At 45.1% G+C, this 14,592-nt stretch overlaps 1 protein-coding gene across 1 annotated transcript; it reads left to right on the top strand.

Moving 5' to 3' along the window:
• The first annotated feature begins 8,802 nt into the window (after positions 1-8,802).
• lrfn5b (leucine rich repeat and fibronectin type III domain containing 5b) lies at positions 8,803-14,592 on the top strand. Its single transcript, XM_054618789.1, has 5 exons — positions 8,803-9,693; positions 10,444-10,618; positions 12,202-12,535; positions 13,485-13,785; positions 13,891-14,592. The coding sequence occupies exons 1-5, from the start codon at positions 8,803-8,805 to the stop codon at positions 14,590-14,592; spliced, it is 2,403 nt and encodes an 800-aa protein (XP_054474764.1).

The raw sequence follows: 14,592 nt of genomic DNA, 5'->3' as shown, positions 1-14,592 counted from the left end.
ATTTACTGTGCATGGGGTTAGCCCAGAAGTCCTTTGATGAGTTTGTTTTTCGGGAGTGTAAACCTGGAACATTTCCTCCCATGATGCCACAATCTTGGTGAGATCTCCTCGAAAAGACTAGACACTATATCACTCTCAGTGGGACTACTTTATTAAATGAAGGTGAGATACTGTGTAAACACACACTTTATCAAAAGACTCAACCCTGCTGTGCGCCCCCGCAGGTCATCTGTGCTCGTGTGCGTGAGCTGCTCGGGATCACAGAGACCCCGTGGAGTCGCAGCATCGCTGACCCTCCCCGGGACACCGTGGGCCTGTTCCTGGAAAAAAAGGGCCGCACAGGGGAACGGGCGGACGATCTCACCTACCAGCGCTTCCTGTATGACATGCGTCGATGAGGGAGAGAGAGAGCAGTGACATAAATCACAAGAGTAAAGCAGCAGAGCAAAAAAAACAAAAAAAAAAACAAGACATGTCAGTGTCATTTCATATCACCAACTGTCAGCTCACGATGACTCGGATGAGACACTCACAGGAGGCCACATGCAGGCCTTGACATTAACACTTCCCACCAGCAAAATGCTCGTATATTGTTGTTGTTTGGCTGGTAGAAAAAAAACAGTTATTCTACTAGATTTTTTGTGCAGGTAGCCAACACTTTAAATAACAATAGCTCTACCCATTCCAATTCAGGATAACCATAAACCACTTACAATATTCCTATTGATCTCAAGTGGATATGTTGTAACTGGATGGAGCTATTGATCTGAAGTAGAGATCCTCAGGGGTAATTCTGTGGATGACAACAAGCACTTATACCACAGTACCAGGAGGGCCCGTGAGCAGTGTCGTTCTCTGAAATAAACAAAAAACACTGAGTCTGCGAGTCCAAGGCTCCTGCGCCGCTGTACTGTAATAGACTCATGCACATATGGGCTCATTTGCCAACTTGCACAAAAGGCCATAGGATCATTGTATCAGATAGTGATGGGTTGAGTGCCAAGCAGACCCACGGGGGAGCAAGGACTTTCAGTTTCAGCCAACTCAACACTTTGTAAGCCAATAATCTATGTAATACATGCAAGACTGTTAAACTATAGGCTGCTATATTCGGCCTTACAGCTGTTGGCCTGCTGTGCACAAGAGGTTTTACCTAACGGGGATGGATTTTAATTGTTTATGCCTACTCTGGTTATTTCTCATTTTTCATCTGAATCAAAACATCTCTGTGCTTATTTTCTTTTTTTTTTAAATTATTATTATATTCCTTTATTGATCCCCATGGGGGAAATTCAAGTGTTGCAGCAGCTCAACTACACAGACACAGACAATAAATACACATACTATACAACTACACAGACAATAAATACACATACTATACAACTACACAGACACAGACAATAAATACACATACTATACAACTACACAGACACAGACAATAAATACACATACTATACAACTACACAGACAATAAATACACATACTATACAACTACACAGACACAGACAATAAATACACATACTATACAACTACACAGACACAGACAATAAATACACATACTATACAACTACACAGACAATAAAGACATACTATACAATACAATAAATACATACTATACAACTACACAGACACTGACAACAAATACACATACTATACAACTACACAGACAATAAATAAACATACATACAATACACAGACACAGACAATAAATACACATACATACAACTACACACAGACACAGATACACATAATAAATACACATACAATAAATACACAACTATACAACAGACACAGACAATAAATACACATACTATACAACTACACAGACAATAAATACACATACTATACAACTACACAGACACAGACAATAAATACACATACTATACAACTACACAGACAATAAATACACATACTATACAACTACACAGACAATAAATACACATACTATACAACTACACAGACAATAAAGACAATAAACACAGACAATAAATACACATACTATACAACTACACAGACAATAAATACACATACTATACAACTACACAGACACAGACAATAAATACACATACTATACAACTACACAGACACAGACAATAAAATACACAGACACAGACAATAAATACAACTATACAACAGACACAGACAATAAATACACATACTATACAACTACACAGACACAGATAATAAATACACATACTATACAATACACAGATACACATACTATACAACTACACAGACAATAAATACACATACTATACAACTACAGACAATACACATACAATAAATACACATACAACTACACAGACACAGACAATAAATACACATACTATACAACTACACAGACAATAAATACACATACTATACAACTACACAGACACAGACAATAAATACACATACTATACAAAGTATACATACTATACTATACTATTAAAGAGAATGTTATAAATCTACTGCGTTTCCAGTGGAGTTCAATCTACATGAATAAATGATGATGCCTGCCCGTGAGACAGGCTGGGAGGAACTGCATCTGTCTGTGCACACAAATGCTCTCTGTGCAGCTCGGAGCACTGATTACCATTCCGAGCACAGCAACCTCTGGTCAGAAATGGAGCCGGGTCGGTGGTTGACAGTAGTCCGGGGGCAGGAGCATCAGGAGCATCAGGAGGAGGAGGAGGAGGAGGAGGAGGAGGAGGAGGAGCAGGGCGCATATTATGGCAGCTACCCTTCAGTCAATCTGGATTAAGGCGCACTGAGCCAGTGGAAGCGATAGGAAACATCTGGCTCTCACAGTCGCTTCATAAAGGCGTTTTCTCTCTTCTGGAGGTGCACACACACACACACACACACACACACACACACACACACACACACACACACACACACACACACACACACACACACACACACATATGCGCAGTAGAGGCGCACAGCTGCAGCCTCACACCGGGACCCCTTTGGGTTGCGTTTTTCTTCCAGTTTTTTTTTTTTTTTTGCTTTTTTTTTTTCTCCCTAACACGAAAGTGGGGGAAGCTGAGTTACATATCTCCGGTGTGAGATGGTCGGAGAGCAGTCTCCCTGTTTTGTTTCTTTAAACACCATGGATTTCTTGAAGGGCATCTCTGGTTTCACAGGCCATCACATGTAATACGCGCACAAGACGCGTGTTTTTTGGGGACACCTGAATTATCTCCAAAAGGCACCCTGTCGGTCTCCTTTTTTTTTTTTTTTTTTTTTTTTTTTTCTCCAAGCAGAGCCGCTGCCAGAATGCTCTCAGCCCTCCCGGGAGGAAATAAGCTCAAACACACCCTCCTCTGACTTGGCTCGATGTTTCATCTGCAAGGTAAATTCAATCATTTATAGGCTGCGAATTGAGCCTGAACTCTTTGGGGGAAAGTGTCTTTGAAGAGGTGCAGTGTTGGTCTTGAAGTGCTTCTCTTATAGGACTCAAATGGGAAAAAAAGGGTTCAGATTCTCCCTGGTGACATGGGGTTGTGGCTGTAACCCACCAGCCCAGGACCTGCACCGCAAGGTCAAAATAAATCCCTCTCAATTGCCTAGAAATATGTGATTATATGATTTTTTTTTTTTTTTTTTTTTGAAGTGTGCACTTGGCTGCATCCTGTGCTGTTTTCTCTCTCCCACAGGTGAAACTGAGAATCCTGCCCTAATGTGGTCATTATTCAGTCAGCTCTCGGGACGTGCAGGATGAGACTGAATTCAGATGTGAGATGCTTCTTTGTTTTGTTGTGTAGCCCTATTTCATCAGCACAGAGGATCCAGTGATCTGCTGCTCCGTGCTGTGGTTAAACCCCTACTGGTATGCAAAGTGCACACCAGTCATTAAGGTGTGATGAAGTACAAATTAGCCTAAGTAACAAAAATTGATAATAGGATGAGTGTGTGGGCAGGAGGGGGACGTGTTGCCAGGTGACTGATGAAGACAGGTGAAAATGTGATTTATTTTTATTTATTTTTTACACAAGGGTGAGGTATAATGGTCTCATCTTACGTCGAGTGTTAGTTATCACATATCTCATTATTCACAAGTGCCCCAGGCAACATTGTAACACCAGTATAAAAAAAAAAATCAGGCCCACGCCTCATTCTGCTGCTTCTATTTGCTCTTGCTGCTATGTTAATGCACTCGGGGATGTAGCTTATGTGCTGCTATACCTTTCACTGGGAAGTGATGTGTGGTTCCTTCAGCGCCGAGGCTGTTTCTGCAGACCAGATTCGCTGACCCTAATTTTTTCGCCACAAAAATGCGCTGTTGTTTCTGCTGAAGGAAGGCTCTTATTAACATTTGAACCACCTGAGGTTATTTGACAGTCACAAACTTGAATGCACACACACCTGGTCCACATGTTGTGTGTATATAGGAGAGTTGCTTTTTGATTACACAACACAACAAGGAGACGGAAGACTGCGACTTATTTAACCGTTATGTTTCTGTATGAGGTAGAAAACACAGGATCCTGAGGGTCTTTGAAAAAGGGAAAATGAGTCAATGAACACAGTGATCTTAGACTTCACGTTGGCTGTCCTTATTTCCCAACATTTAGACACTAACATGAATGGAGTCCATGTACTAGAGCGCATTATTTTCACAAAAAGAGGTTAACACTTGTACTCGACTCTGCACTTGGGAACTGACCGATTTGACAGTCCACAGACGTGCAGGCCAGTACTGTGGGGAATATTCACTTGAGGAGGCCATATTGATATTCAGAGGTGGAGTTCACGGTCTGTGCATTGCTCTTTCCGGAAGAAAAATCCCAGGCCATAAGCCCCCCTCACATCAGGGTACGTCACAACGGCGCAAGAATTAAGATCCAAAGTCAGTGATCGGCATTTCAATTCGGCCTCCCGCTGCAAAATACAAGATGACATCTAAAATATGAAGTGTTTTTTCTGTGCTTGTTTGTTTATTTTGTTGGACTGAAGCTCTGGTGATGAGATACCCGGCTCATCAAGGTATCACTGAATTTCCCTGTGATAGTGTGTGAAGGAAAACATTTGGAAATGCAAGGTGGGGGGGGGGAGTTGTAAATGCTGATGAACAGCACTTCTATTGATGCGGTTAGGTCTGCTTAGTATGCTATACCCCTGACACACACACACACACACACACACACACACACACACACACACACACACACACACACACACACACACACACACACACACACACACACAGTTCGTCAGACTGAAAAATAATTTCAAGTCATTTAGGTTTTTATTACACGCAAGACTGGGAAAACGGTAATGACTCAGTCACTCCAAACACTGAATCCAATGTAAAATTAGCTGAGTGCACATTCTCCCTGCTCCTCATCACCACACAGAGTCATAAATGGTACAATGAGTCGGCTCTGGCCTTCAAACAGAACCCCGATTGTCGAGGACTCTTTGTTCGAAAATATTATTAGGTGATCTGAAAATGAGCCACTGATTACATCTCACCAAAAAACTGACGTTTTCTGTGTTGCCATGGCATCAAGGCTGTCACCCGAGAGCTATCGCGTTCTAACATGGGCAGACAGGGTAGGAAAAGGGTGTCACAGCACACACCCTCGTTCACAAACACAGATGTGTTGGTGAGACGGACCGTAACGGCGTCACTGTTTGGTCAGGATGTTTGGACTCGGGCTACACGAGCATTTACCCGACAACATAGAATTTCTAGCAGCTCAGTCAGAATATGATCCTCTTCGGCTGCTGCAGCATCTCCATTTGGTCTCATAAAGCGAGCAGGCCGAGGACCCATTTCACTGCATTTCACCATCATGTTGCTGCATTAGTTTACCTCCTTGACACAACTGAGCTTATTTTTCTTGTTGTAGCAGACATCCAGCAGCTTCTCCCCGGAGTAACCCAGGTGAGGCGCTGCCGAGACGCTGCCATGTGCCATCTCGTCGAACCCGAGCAAGGGGCACACTGAGCAGACTTTCATCTCATTAACTTCGCCTTCATGCTGAGCTGTTCTCCCTGATTTCCTGCCCAGACGTAGATTGCAGAAGGCTTTCTCACATGAGCTCCAGCATAAGTCAGACCATCTGAAAACATATCCCCCATTACCTCACTGGACGACTGGCGTTCAGTATGCTGCATAAGGCTTTTCTTGGCGAATGCTGCCCCAGGGAGACCATAGATATCCTCTGCTACAGTATACTGCTGCTGCTGCTGCTGCTGCTGCTGCTGCACATGCACGTCTGCCTCCATTGCTGGGGGTTGTTGTGTAGTGAGCCTCTATTAGGCACAAATCCACCCACCGGTGTGCGTGTGGGGGTGTGTGCTGTCAGTCTGTTCCGTCCTCGGAGGGCGACAAGACCTGCTCAGAGGTAGTAAACGAACATTTGATTGACTATTGAGGAGATTACGTTGAATGCGTCAGTAGATTATCGGTTTTCTTGTTTATTCGTTTCCCTCCCAAGTCGCCTCACTATAATGAACAGCCCAACCTGGAGGATAATGATTTTCTGGGGGGTTCTGACATTTAAAGATGAAGTGTGTGATTGATGAATGAGTTGATTGATTATCTACCTATTTGTTCATGTACCTGATGAGTGCAACCTGTTATGCAAATCTCCCTGGAACAACCATAATTAAATGCAAATTAGGAGACGACGACGGACGTTTTCTGCCCCGTCTAACAGCGAGGGGCCGTCCTTTTGTCATCACAGAACGAACATTTTTGTAGGGATTACAGTTGGACTGCCATTCTCTTCACGTTTGGCTGAGTTTTCAGCAGCGATAAAAAAAGAAGAAGAAGAAGAAGCCCCCATCTCCACAGAGTGAATCAATATCACGTCTTCAGCGCAATTCGAGTCTGGAAGTAGCAGGTCCTCTCTGCCTCATTGCACATCCAGAGGCCGTGCCATTGAGAGTCAGAGCAGAAGCTGCTTTGCACACAAACACGAACACACTTGCAAACTCCTCAGCTTTCATTCGCTCTCCTCTCTCTCTCACACACACACACACACACACACACACACACACACACACACACACACACACACACACACACACACACACACACACACACACACACACACACACACACACACACACACACACACACACACACACATGCATAAAGTAGTTTCCACTTAGGTACCACTATACAAAGCTTTGCAGCCCGGCTTGACGCTGAAGTCATCTTCCGTCTTTAAGGAGCGTCTTGACAACATTTAATACCGACTCCACAGTCCATTTCTCAGCAGCTCAGATCTCTGCACCACTGCACCCCAGACTGCAATCCACAAAATAACGGGGCCCTTTGTGGGAAGCTGTCCTCCTGTAAAGAAATAAATAAAAGTGGGTCGAGGAAGACATTGATTAATTGCTGCTCGATCAGCAGTATTCAGGAAAATGTCACACACAATGTGTTCCCTCCAACGATATCACTCTTCCTTTTGCTATTACGGGTTGTTTTAAAGCGACCTCTTTCCTGCCTCCTTGTAGGGCCGCTATAGATTTTACACAGCTGTCAAATCGCAGCCGACAACACCTGGCTTCCTTCACTCCCCTCCTCACGTCAAAAACATGGCCCCCATGTGGCAACATGTCACTGCCACCCATGTTTTTATTACTCTGATATTTCCCTCATACTCCGACTGTCAAGGTCATTACACCGTGAGTTGTGTGTCACATTTCCGGTGCAACAGAGGCTTCTGAGGCTGGTATTGCTCTTTGCTGAGGCAAGTCTTTCAGACACACTTACCAAGACCCGACCTCGACAATGGAGACATTATCAGCGAACCACAGAAAAGCTATAATCATAAATCAGCTGTTCTCTCCTGTAGTCAAAGGTTAGCCGTTGGAATTTTTTACTACAGTTGTGGGATTGGATCTCTAGTTCCCCTGTGTTTGATTGGATCGGTGTTCCTTTCTGTCTGCTGTAATGGGACACCCGGAGTGCTGAATATTGCATGTTCTACCAAAATGACAGTTAATTTCAGTTTTAAGAATAATCACGGCGAATGCCACTCTCGCTCTGGTACATTGTGTAGTTCACCTTGCAGAGCTGCGATCTGATCTCTGCCGTCTTAGTTTTATGACACGCTATATCCCTGACAAGGTCTCAGGATTCATCAAATGGATCCCTCCTTATCCCCATTTCAGCTGTGTCATAAGTAAGAGTAGCAGCAGAGAGAAAATCAATAGCAAGGCATAGCACATCCTCGCTGAGGCACTGGGCCCAATCATCCCATCCTATTGGCGATATTGTCCTGGTAGATATCAGTCTAATTCTGACGAGGCCTTGGACTGCCAGTCTAGACTTTCATCCTTCTGCACACAAACATAAAAAGGAATGGCATTATCATATAAAAAAAAAAGTACGATCAGGGAAGCAGGGGGCTAAAAAAGGAGAGCTGTCAGAAAGAATATTCAAGATTACTTATTAATGTTTCACTCTCAAGTCTGCAGGTGACTAATTTGTCTCATGTCTGATAGCACAGCAGTTATTGTTTGTTCAGGCGTCGTCTCCCCCTCTCCTGCTTTGGACTGTCTGTAAATCTCAGCTGTGAGCTGGCAATGATGGTGTTTCAAATCTAGTGGAAAGGCTCTAACCTTACGCAGCAGTTCGGCAATTCCCCAAATTCCCTTTTTCAAGAGGGAGCTCTCAGTGCATGTGTGATTACCCAGCTACATAAATTACAGTTTGATAAAGGTGATAGAAATAACAATCGCAGATTTCATGCTTTGCATTCCTCAACGGCTGAATGAATAATATGACCGTCTGTTTCTCTCTTTTCGATTTGTGGTGTTTTAGGTGTATTAACCTGACTGATAAGCCAAATGGAGTATCTCCTGGTTTACCTGATAGTCCTCGGCGTGGCTGTGAAGGCCCACAAAGTCCAGGTCTGCCCCAAACGCTGCGTCTGCCAGGTGCTTAACCCCAACCTGGCGACTCTGTGCGACAAAAAGGGGCTCCTCTTTGTGCCCCCGAACATCGACAGGCACACGGTGGAGATGCGTCTCGGGGATAACTTTGTCACCAGCATCAAACGCAAAGACTTTGCCAACATGACGAGGCTGGTGGACCTGACCCTCTCTCGGAACACCATCGGCTCCATCGCGCCGCTCGCTTTCAAAGACCTGGAGAACCTGCGGGCGCTCCACCTGGATAGCAACCGGCTGGCGCGCATCATCAACGACACCTTCAGCGGCATGTCCAAGCTGCACCACCTCATCCTCAACAACAACCAGCTCACCCACATCCAGATCGGGGCCTTCAATGATCTGACGGCGCTGGAGGAGCTCGACTTGTCCTACAACAACTTGGAAAGTGCTCCGTGGGTGGCCATTCAGAGGATGTCCAGTCTCCACACTCTCAACATGGACCACAACATGCTCAGCTACATCCCAGAGGGCACCTTCTCTGGGCTGCAGAAGCTCAAGAGGCTTGACGTGACTTCCAACAAGCTCCAGAAGCTTCCTCCAGACCCCATTTTCCAGAGAGCCGGGGTCCTGGCCACCTCTGGGATAATGGGGCCGACGTCGTTCGCGTTGAGCTTCGGAGGAAACCCGCTGAGGTGTAACTGCGAGCTGCTCTGGTTGCGGAGGTTGCGGAGGGAGGATGATCTGGAGACATGTGCCTCGCCACAACACCTCGCTGGACGCTATTTCTGGACGGTTTCAGAGGAAGAGTTCCTGTGTGAGCCTCCTCTCATCACCAGGCACTCTCAGGTATATAACGCACCCAAATTGAGCTGTGCAGACACAACACTCCCTACTGAGCTAGACATTCGTTTCTGCCTCAGTTAATCCGAGGTGGCACTTTATGCTTTCTTCGACTGTCACACCAAATATTAGCTTTGCGAGCCAGGAGAGTCTTACACGACTGGTGGGACTCATCTGGGCCCCGCTCATCCAACAAAATATTGTAGAATATATTGGACTTACTTAAAATATGTAATCAAACTGTGGCCTGTGGAGAGTTCTTTTAGAGACGTTCTCTAGCAGGATTTTCAGTTGCCATTTCAATAAAGCTATTTGCAGGTTTTATGACGGATCCGCAGTGGAGCTCTTATTACACAGGGAAAGCTTAGAGTGATTTAGCCCTTGATTCATGCATCCAAACAAAATTATCTGATCAAATCCTTGCCAAACAACTACAGCTATATCATCTCATTTACATTCTGCAGGCCTCTTTTGCATAATTGCAGAGGAAATTATGTTTTACTTGGACTCCATCACAATCACTGCACTGCACCGTCACATTGATTATCTTGCCTTCATAAGCATGCTAATTCAATATCTAGACAATGATCAATTGTTGATAATATTTATAGGGAATAGAGCTTTTAAACACAACATCGTCAATAAGGGCATTGAGTATAGTATTCAATCCACACTTACAGATAACTGTTTGTCCAAAGTGTTTTTCAGTTTCTGCTGAAGTCCTCCCACTAACCGCCTTTCCTCGCTCTCCTCCAGGAGCTGCGAGCGTTGGAGGGTCAGAGTGTGACTCTGCGTTGTAAGGCCAGGGGCGACCCCGACCCCATTATCCACTGGATCGCCCCTGACGGACGCCTTATGTCCAACTCCTCCAGGGCCGCCGTCCACACAGACGGCACGTTGGACATCCTCATCAGCACCGTCAAGGACTCCGGTCTGTTTACTGCCCCCGGGATGCTGCGTTTGTGTTGTTGACTGAACGAAATTAGTTGTTTGCTCGTGTCCTCAGAAGGCTATAGGCCTGAAGTATTTGTCTACATCAGGCGATAAAGTTTGGAGTGTGGAAGAGTGCTGGCTTGCAAACTGATTGAGGTCACAATGGAATGAGAAATGACTTTCTCACATTGTTGGCTAAGTCATATAGAGCAACTTAAAATAAGGAACTTTCTTGCCGCTTTATGTTTCAAGAGTTTCGCTGATACCAATATCAGAAATGCCTCTGATTAAGCCCCAAATTATGGATCAGGTATCGGCGAGTACGCATCAATGCTCTGATCCAATATCATGTTAACATATCACTCATTAGCTTATTTATGCTACACAGAAAACACAAAAACACATGACACATGCTACACGATCCTCACATCCTGAAGGATTGGTTCTTCACACATGCAACTGTCAACAGAGACCAGAAGGAAGCGACTCGTTAGCTACTTCAATTATCAGCTCTGAGTCCAAAACGGATGACGGAAGCTAATGAGAGAGCCTAAACACTTCTTTCTCATCTCTGTGTAGAGTTGCAAATGTGCAAGACTGATCAGACAGCTGCTAATGAGGAATGTATTTTTAGCCAGTGCTAACAAAATGTCAGTAATTTAGCAATATTTATCTTGGAAAGTAACTAACAGCAAACCGGGACTTGTATTTAACACATTGGTATCGGATTCAGGTATCTGGAAAAATGGTATCGGAACCTTTATGAGGTTAAATCATCACACGGTTCAAAACTATATAACTATTTTTTTTCCTGAGTGTTAGATGTGATGTCTGTCAATTAAATATGAAGCTACAGTACATTAAGAGGCCAGTAAGCTTAGCTTAGCGGACTGTAAACGGAGGGAAACAGCTGGCCTGACTCTGGCCAAACACAACAAAAGCCACCTTCCAGCATCTCTTAAACTCACTAATTAACACACCATCATGTTTGTTTAATCTGTACAAAAACAGTGTAAAAACAGCGTATTGGGATTTCACTGTGGGGGTTGATGAGCTGTACTATTTAATGGCCTGAGAGCAACCTTGTGGTGATGAGAAAACTCCAGTAAAAAAAACATTTGTTGTTTTACACTTAGGTTGTTCCCATTATTAAATAGAAGAGATATAACATGTTAATCAGTGCGCTTTAGAGGTGCTAGCAGGTTACTTTTGCACAGAGCCAGGCTAGTTGTTTCCCCCAGGCTTTATGCTAAGCTAAGCTAAGCTAAGCTAACCGACAGATGGCTGTAGTCTTATATTTACAGATATGAAAATGCTATAATTTGATCCTCTAACTCTCGGCAAGAAATCAATAAAGTGCATTACTATGGAGACTCTTATTCATGGCAATTTACTATAAAATATAAATATCTTTCAGGACCTTGGGGGCTTTATAAAGTTCCCGAAATGCCAAACAATTTTATTTAAATGTGACTAGATATGTTTATATTGCAACTTGAATGCCTGTGTGGCCCTCAATACTAATCCGTACGCCACAGTAAATATCATGAAGGACGATAATATATTCAGTTTGTGTTCCAGGTTCCTTCACCTGCGTGGCCTCCAACCCGGCAGGTGAGGCGCAGCAGACGGTGGACCTGGTCATCGCTAAACTCCCCCACATCACCAACAACACGGGCGCGGAGCAGGAGCCCGACCCGGGGTCATCCGATATCGCCACGGTGACCAAGACGGGCTCAGATGGAGGAGGGTTGCCTCTGGGGAACGCAAAGACGAGCCAGGAGAAGAAAGTGGTGATCGCCGAGGCCACGTCCACCTCGGCCCTGGTCAAGTTCAACTTCCAGAGGAGTATTCCTGGAATACGCATGTTTCAGATCCAATACAACGGCAGCTATGATGATTCACTGGTTTACAGGTAAACGGCTACACCTGACCAGCTGGGTTAAAACAAAGCTTCTCTTTTTCTTAAAAACTGTCAGAATAAAGCTATTAACGCTGAACAAACCTTAAATCTGAGTCTGATTTGATGCCAATAAACTTAAGCTGGTTGGAATCATATCATTAAAACACCTTCACCCTTGTTTTTCCTTTATAGTCTGCTTCGGTTGCTTAAATCCCTCTAAATATTTAGTCGTTAGGAACCGGATTGGCTGTCGACATGATTATTTACAGTGTCTATTAATCCTATAAGGAAGACAGACTAATGCACTGTATATGAATCCTTATTCTTTGACTCATAATCCCCCCCCCTCATCTCAGTATCATTTACTATGTGCAAAACCTTGATAATGCTTCATCAACAAAATCAAAACCCAATGTCAGCACTAAGCCACGGACTGATAGGAAGATGAAAGAGTCCGCCAACGTTTTACAAAAAAGCATCCCAGGCTTTCGCACATGCAGATTGAGAAACCGGTGTACACAACGTTCTTTCATCTCAGCAATCTTTTCCCTCCGTATTTAGTGCTAATCACTGTGATGTGACAGGATCGCAGCACAGACCACTTATTTGGTCTTTTATAGAAACTCGGAAGCCAACTAAACATATGGTGTTTGGCATTGGCTACTGAATTCAGGAGGCCGGCAATGCTGATGTTGTGAAAAAATAAAGAGGCATCCTGCATGCCGAGCGACTAAAAGGAATCTTTTATCTGTAAAGATGCTGGAGAAAAATAAATCAAATGTCACTAAAGATTATGCCAAGAAGGATCTTGAATAGGCTCCTGAGAGATAAATGACTATCATTTCATTTCATCCCTTTAAAACAACAAGCTGGAAAATCTGATTTGCTTCTGTCTCCTTTCATGTAACCCTCCCTAATCTAAATCAGAACTCACAAAGGTTTTTTTTTTCTATTTTTACAGAATGATCCCCCCGACCAGTAAGAGCATCCTGGTAAACAACCTGGCTGCCGGTACGCAGTATGACCTGTGTGTGCTCGCCATCTACGATGACCAGGTGACCTCGCTGACCGCCACCAGGGTGATAGGTTGCATCCACTTTACCACGGAGCCGCAGTACCTGAGATGCCATTTCATGCAGTCTCAGTTTCTCGGCGGCACCATTGTGGTTATCATCGGAGGGATTATCGTGGCCTCGGTGCTCGCCTTTATCATCTTCCTCATTGTGCGCTACCGGGTGTGTAACCAAGGAGATGCAGATAAGGTCAGTTTGGCATCGTTTTGTCCTTTTTTTCTGCTCATTATTTCTGTTGATATTGACTCAGTCTAATAGTGTTGCTTTCACGCCTCTCTCGCCCGCTCTTGTCAGGCTCTAGAGATGGGTGATATTCGTTCACTGAGCAGTGACGGACAGCTGCAGGGCTGCGGGATTCCCAAGTCTCTCTCCAAGCAGGTGCTTCGTCCGGAGAAAAACGAAAAGGAGTGCCTCAGAATCTCCCTGCCGCCGCCGGAGCCGACCAAGCAGCGTCCGCCGGTCACTGCAGCCTCCACCAAAACCTCCGTCCCGGACTGCACTGTCTCTACCTCCGCTGCGAGCCACAGTTGGCACCCGGCCTCTCCGGGCGCCCCGAGGCCCAAACGCTCCAACGCTCCACCAAAACCCTCAGAGGCTCACCGGGCTGAAGCTCAGGCGGACGTCGAGCTCGACAACATGAACCGGAATAACTCGTCGTCAGAGGTCAAAACGACCACGGCCGTCGCTCTGGCGGTTCCCGGACAGCCAACCAAGTGGACCGCTGTTCCCCGGGGTCCGCGGCCCCAACAACAGGCCCCTCATCATTACATGACTGTTCCTGCGGGGGGAGTGAGGGTGAACCGGAGGCACTCCCTCAACGCAGACTCATACAGGGAGCGCTGCTACGTGGCCTACCCCAAACCCGGGGCCAGCCTGCGCTCCAAGCGGAGCCTGTCGATGAGCGGAGAGCTGCCGCAGCTGGAGAGCACAACAAACATTCGCCGGGCCAGAGACAAGCTCTCCAGGTCTGAGTGGCTCCTGGAGAGCACTTTATGA

Source organism: Anoplopoma fimbria, chromosome 18 (assembly GCF_027596085.1).
Source record: "Anoplopoma fimbria isolate UVic2021 breed Golden Eagle Sablefish chromosome 18, Afim_UVic_2022, whole genome shotgun sequence".
NCBI lineage: Eukaryota > Metazoa > Chordata > Actinopteri > Perciformes > Anoplopomatidae > Anoplopoma > Anoplopoma fimbria.
Note: the sequence above shows the minus strand (reverse complement) of the source record. Positions and strands in the feature narration are given on the sequence as shown.